The sequence below is a fragment of the Camarhynchus parvulus genome, chromosome 12 (genome assembly GCF_901933205.1).
Source record: "Camarhynchus parvulus chromosome 12, STF_HiC, whole genome shotgun sequence".
In the NCBI taxonomy this organism is placed as follows: domain Eukaryota; kingdom Metazoa; phylum Chordata; class Aves; order Passeriformes; family Thraupidae; genus Camarhynchus; species Camarhynchus parvulus.
In genome coordinates, this window is record NC_044582.1 from 6,661,215 (window position 1) to 6,668,238 (window position 7,024).

The following is a 7,024-nucleotide window of genomic DNA, read 5'->3' on the forward strand; positions in this document are numbered from 1 at the left end:
GGCTTTCTGCCCTTAGGGGCTACAGGGGCAGAATCTTGCACCACAGAGAGTAAATAACTCAGCTGAACAGTAGTGAAGGGTACAGAAAGCTGCAGTCTGTCTTTCAGTACTAGAAGGGAAACACAATCAGATGAAGGAGAGACTTGAAAGGAGACCCCTGTACATCTTTCTACAAGCCTCTCTGATAACAGAGGAATTTTAAGCCAAAGAAATAGATAGATGCTTTGTATATCCATTCCACAGATTGCAGGAAAAAAAATTTCATATAAAAATTGTCCTGGGTCTGCCCATGAAAATGTTTTGAGTGGAGGGTTAAAGGTTTCCTCTAATTGCAGTCTTGGAGATAAAGTTTTAATGACAGTGTTTGGCAGTCATTTATTTAGAGGAAGTTATGCTTTTTATCTCATCTACAGGAAACTAGATAAAGGTACTAGATAAGATTATTTGATATCCTAGGATAAGAGGACATAGTTCTGATCGAAGTTGCATAAGGGTAATTTAGGAAGTCCTTGACTTTTACCAATGTAATGTCATAAGAGCAATCAGTGTTAGACCTCCTGTCATAACCATCTATTTTATATTCAGGAAAAGAGTTGAGAGATTTTAGCAGCTCAGTATCTGAGCAAATTTTAAAAGAATCTCAAATCTACTATTGGTAACTAGTGTATGGGCTGTTTGGCCTGGAGAGGAAGCCTTGATTGTCTCACATTAATAAAGAAAAAAGAAAAAAGGGAAAAAAAAAGACCATGCAACATTGCACTCAACAGTTCCTGCTAGCATCTGAATCAGTCAAAGTGAACATAACATCCAGTGCCTTAGCTGAGTACTGCAGTCAGTAAATTGAGCTCTGTGCAAGCTTTCTGGGTGCTTCTATGCCAAACTCATCTCCACAGTATTGGAGCAGTTTCCAGAAGTGTGCTGAGGAACAACTGAGATTTTCTTTCAGCCTCTTCTCTGCAGGGAAGCATGTGCAATGAAGTGCCTTGTGTTGGATGAAGGGACTTTTTGGGTTGCTTATACATTTTGGTATTGGGACATTTAGCATATTAGGATCAGGAGCTAAGGCTGACATCCCTCTGTTTGGATTTGCCATAGAGACAAGGGAGAGGGACAAAGTTTGCTTTAGTTGGACACAATGACCTCGTGGAGGTGACTGTTTTAGTTCAGTGGCTCTTTGTTAGTATCCAGCATGAAGTGTCTGCTGATAACTGTGGGGTGCCATAACTCCATGGCACTTAACTTGGTACAGCCAGGTTCTCTCCAGTGTCCCACTCCAGTGCTTACAGCTGTGAGGGTGGATCTGGATTCCAGGTGTAGTTTAGCATTGAAGCTGGCGCAGAGGAATGATACCCACATGCTTCCCATCATTCTGCAGGCTTTCAACAAGATCAGCTGAAACATCTCCCCATCAGCCAAACATCTTAATTCAGTTCAGATTTCCACTTTTTCTTTTCTACCATGAATGTGCACATAACAGCAGAGACCATGGATGATCGCTGTCCTAAGCAACAGAATAAACATCAGGAATTGACAACCTGAGTTGACTTGGATATGGTTTTACATATTGCATATTGCTTCCAAGGAACTACAAATTTCATATTTCCTTTGGGAAATCTGGTTTATTAGAATTGAGAACTTGAAGCCATGGGGAGGAAAGAAGAAAGTCACAACAGATTATGGCAGAATTCTGCAGTTGAGAGTCTGAGCCAGTCAGCTGCATCAGAGAAGCTTGTTTTCTGAAACAGCTGATTCCAATTCTATCATGTTAGTTTGCTTCTATGATTTTTACCTTGGACTGCTTTTGCTTATGTGATTAATCTGTCCTTTATCTTATAACCTGCCACTTGCTTCTATTAGCACAACTTCTTTCTTACTAGAGGATCTGTTTAAATTTGTATCATAGCTCACTCATCCTGAAATTCTGGAAATAATAGACTTTGAAGAAAAATACTTTGTTTTTCTGATGAATTATGATTTTCCTGTAGCACACAGACGATCTTCCTTTAACTTCGAATGCCTCCGCCGACAAAGTAGCCAAGACGACATCCCGCTCTCTCCTAATTTTCACCATCGCACGGCTTTGCCACTTCACTTAATGCAACAGCAGGTAAACTCAAACTCCCTTAACCAACAGTGGATCCATCTTTCCAGCCTCTACATTGCACTCCTGACTTTCACTGTTTGAAGCAGCACTGGTGTATTCGTTGCTAGACCCAAGGCTTCTCAAACATTGACCTTGTACGAAGCACAGAATGGGTAGCCTGCCCCTTGGACTCTGAGTGCCCACAAAGAGTCACCATGCCCTAAATTTTGACCAGATTGCATAATACAGCAGCTGCCTATTAATGTTTGCCTATCTCAACTCCATTTGTGATAATTTGCAAGTACAACTCAGACACTTTCTGAGGCTCAGTGCCCAGCTTGGAAAATGCTGACAGCTTCTTATCCTGTCCTGGACAGAAGGAATGTTTCTATATTTTGTTTTCTTTCATATATTGATATTTATTTATTTATTTATATATGTTTATTTAATATATTAATATATTCATAAAGATTTTGTGATATGAGTAAAATGGAAAAAATACCATTTTGTTGCTTCAATTTACCAATTTCAGTCCTGTTCCTCTATTACACATCAGAAGATGTTAACTTTGCATAGCTGCTGCCTGAGAAATTGGTTTGAGCTAACTGCTGAAGTGAGAAATGAGTATGACTGAGCATTTGAAATCACTAACATCTAAAATGCTTCCCTTTGCCAGGTGATGGCTGTGGCGGGTCTGGATTCCAGCAAAGCTCATAAACACTCACCGAGTCGCTCAACGCGCTCCTGGGCCACCCCACCCGCCACCCCTCCCAACAGGGAGCGTTCCCCCTATTACACCCCTCTGATCCAGGTGGACAGGGCTGACTCCACAGAGCACATGAACGGCAGCCTGCCCTCCCTGCACAGGAGCTCCTGGTACACGGATGACCCCGACATCTCCTACAGGACGTTCACCCCAGCCAGCCTGACTGTGCCCAACGACCTGCGGCACAAACACAGCGACAAGCAGAGGAGCGCCGACAGCCTGGTGGAGGCGGTGAGTGCTGCACGGCCTCTGAGGGAGCCAAGAGTGCTCCTCTGGGAGGTTTGGGGTTAACTCTTCAAAGCACAGAATAAAGTGTGATGCCTCAGGTTTTAGCTTTTGTATTTTTTAGATTCTGTGCTGATTTAGTGTGTGGCTCTGAGCTTCATATTAGGAGACAGTCTCTTCACAGAGTAGGGAAACAAAACAATTCCCTCTCTAGCTGGGCGCCAAGGACAACTGGCCAATATCTCAGGCCCAAGAGCATAAACAATGTGGACTGAAGAGAGAAAAACAAGAAGGATGGGTCTTCATAAGCTAAATCTATAACTGGACAATTAACTTCAATATGCAAATGGACAAAAAAAAGTGAGAGACCTTATGACCAGTCGTCCATTTTGGGTTCATCTTGGGTGTAGCCCTGGCTGAGCTCTGGTGTTACCCAAGGTGGATCCATTGCAGCCTTCTAATAATCACCTACTTTATTCTTTAGCTCCATCTGGTCTCTGTTCTAGGTCAGCCTTCACAAGGCATCAAGTTCGCATCAACGCTCTGAAAATGGATTTTTAGTTTTATAGCCACAAACTGGTTTTAGGTAAAGAGGGGAATTTATTCATAACTGTCATGTAGTTAAGGATTTCTACTGACTCCAGATCATCACATTAGCGAGAGATTAATCAGAGAACGAAAGATACTTTAGAATTTTGAAGTTTAAGTTTTTTTAGATGAGCATCAGTTCTGAAGTATTCTTACACGATGGCAATAAGGAAGAGATGATACATATGCCTGTTCTCTCTGTTGTTTCTATAGAAATAAATCCCCATTTTTTCAGTTATCTGAATAAAATATCAAAACCTCCATGAATCAGTGTATTAAATGCAGAGAGAAGAATAACAACTGCAAGGATTGATTTGTAGGTGTACTAAAGAATGCTAAGAATTCCCTTTTATATTAAAAAAGATTTGAAGATAAAGTGTGTACAGCATTTCTTAATCATAGTTAATGTAGCTTCTATCCATCCCTTCCTTTCCATTGCCGTGAGCTATACAACACATTTTGTTATGTTTTTGCAAATGGGAATTCAACATCTTTTTTCCATGTACTCTAAAGTACCGAGAACATATAAAATTCTGTATTTTTCTAACTGCACCATCTGAGGTGTATTAACTCTTGTCTTTATTGTATCAGCCTGATGACTGATGTTCAGCAAAGACTACTGCCAGATCTCTAAGGAGAAGTGCCAGATGTACAGCAGCACCATTTACATTATTGCACATCATGGTGCTCTTTGGAGACTTTTCATTGTTGATTTAATTGTTATTTACCTGTACAGTTTGGCTGTGGGTTGCTCCAGTGATTCAGCATGGGGTTTCTAGTGCTTTTATCAGTGAGCAATGCTATGATCTGTCTGTTGTTCTGTAATTCCACTGAAATTCTCACTCTCTCCCCTCCCTCTGCCAGGTACTTATATCTGAAGGCCTAGGAAGGTATGCAAAGGACCCTAAATTTGTTTCGGCTACAAAACACGAGATTGCTGATGCGTGTGACATGACTATTGATGAGATGGAGAGTGCAGCAAGTAACCTTCTCAATGGGAATATCAGCAATGGGACCAACGGGGATATGTTTCCAATTTTGAGCAGACAGGATTATGAACTTCAAGATTTTGGTCCTGGCTACAGTGACGAAGAGCCGGAAACGGGACGATACGAAGAAGACTTAGCTGATGAAATGATATGCATTACAAGCTTATAGTATTTAGCGAGGAAAATGTTCTAATAACAGAAAAAGTGCCTCATAGTTTCAAGATGCTAGGCACTAGCTGGAGTGAATAACCAATCCAAGTTTTGTATGAGTGATGTCGCACCTCAAGGAAGCCATAAATAATAAATTTATTATCTCCAGGTTGCCGAAATGTGAACAGAGCTGCAGTAGGTCAAGTCTCCTCCCACGGAATCTTCAGTTCCTCTGTAGGAATGAGGTTCTTTTGAAACCAAGCAGATTGTGACAATCAGTTTTTTGAGGGCTAGAGCAGGATTCTGAGGTGTAATATCTTGCCTGTCTTTCAACCTTGTGCTGCTGTCCTTCCTAGTAGAGCAGGATTTTGTCAGTGACAATGTCTCTATGGGTCTGGCACAGGATTGTGTGGGAAACAGCAACATGAGATGAGTGATGACAACCAGTAATGTCATTACCTCAGTGCTCAAACCATATCAGCTACCCATTGCATATCCATTCTAACATTGTTTCCAAACTTGCCTCCTGATTTCTTTTCTTAATGTTCTTCTAAAATACAATTTGTCATGCTCTACCTGTTAGAGATCGTTGGAAAAAGAAGTTATATAAAGAATAATCCGTCATATGTAACATCAGTTTACATAGGAAAATATCATTCAGATGGTCTGTTTTCTGACTATCATGTTAAGGGCAAAATATACTGGAATAATTGCATTCTTACTAATGCACTTGCAACCAGGTTATAGTAGAATTAGATAAGATAGTTTGCTAAAAATTATATAGTAGAAAATATTGTAAATTAATTGTAATATACAATGATTTGTATTTGTAAAGAGATGTTCTATATTTTGTAATTATTGTACCGTAATTGAACTGCAGCAATATTTATGGACCCTAATTATTGTAACTCTCCACAGAATTCTAGATGGAAGTATTTTTACTTGGAATATATAGATCTATAGCATAAATATTTAAATAGAGCCACCTCTCAGTGTAAATCTCTTTTTGGGATAAAGTGTCAAGTGTGAACTTGGCAACAGATCAGATTTTTTTAAAATAATTGAGTCAAAAGAATCTCTCTGCAAAAGGGATGTACCATTGACTACTCAGTCTTATACTTGGAAAGGTTAAAAACTTAAAGTAATTTCCCTTTTTTTTTGACTGAAAAGTAAGCTCTAATTTTATTTTTGTAACAACCTCATGCAAAAACCCCAAAACCTTGGCAAGTTCATGCCAGGGTGTTCCTGGTCATAGGAAAATTTTGACAAAGTGTAATACCTACATACCCTAAATTGACACAGAAAATATCCGAGGAAGAAAATATTTCACAGGTAAATGAAAATGCTTCACTTCAGTACTACCTTCTCTGCTTGAAAAGAGATGTGATAGTATGATTCTACACAGAACCAAAAACCTTGATATAAAAACTATTTTATTGCCTCTTCCTTTCTGTTGTTCTATGTGTACTATTTCAAAGATTTATTTTTATGCAATCAAGAGAGGGCTTCAATATTGTTCACAATGCAGTAAAACCCTGAAATGTCTTTGAGGCTGAAATGACCTTGGAGGATAATTAAAACACCCTGAAAGCTACTGTCTATTTTGTTAGCACTGGATAACAATGACTTGTTCTAACAAGTTACCTTATCAGGTTTTACCTGTAGTTCCTATGTTAGATAGCAATCCAGTTCACATTTTTACAAATGTGATGTTTAAAACATGTCAATAAACATTTTGTACATAATGACAGTTTCCTATGAATAGCTTACAGACTTCCTCTGAAATCGTTCTTATTTCAAATGCCAGGATAAGAACTTAAAGGTTTGTAAATTATTTCTTGACCTACATCATTTTGTATTAAAACAAATGCAAAATGTTCTTCAAAATAAAACTGTGTAATAATTTTATTATACCTGGGAGTCCTTTTACTAATATTTTTTCACCAAGAAGTTCCAAAGGTTAAATTCAATTTGCAATGTTATAAGAATGGGAGGGAATATGTGGAATAGGGTATCAGTCTGCAGTGTCACATCATGCAAGTCTTTTATGAATGGTTGCTGTTCACCACAAAGAAATAAAACAAACAGAGTATTCATGTGCAAAAGGGATTACTACTTCTCCAGAGACAGACCTATGGAAATGATTAGGAAAATTTGACTAAAATACCCCAAAACATCTAAATAAATTTTCCATGCTGTCTTGGGAAGCTCTTGGGTAGGTTG

The 7,024-nt window shown here is 39.0% G+C and overlaps 1 protein-coding gene across 1 annotated transcript in view; it reads left to right on the forward strand.

Annotated features, from left to right (window-relative positions):
* Positions 1-6,714, forward strand: part of CACNA1D (calcium voltage-gated channel subunit alpha1 D) — a 169,076-nt gene extending 162,362 nt beyond the window's left edge. The window contains exons 47-49 of the mRNA XM_030956521.1: positions 1,986-2,107; positions 2,760-3,080; positions 4,527-6,714. Coding sequence (XP_030812381.1) covers positions 1,986-2,107; positions 2,760-3,080; positions 4,527-4,820 — 737 coding nt within the window. The 3' untranslated portion in view covers positions 4,821-6,714. The remainder of the gene's footprint in view (positions 1-1,985; positions 2,108-2,759; positions 3,081-4,526) is intronic.
* Positions 6,715-7,024: the final 310 nt, after the last annotated feature.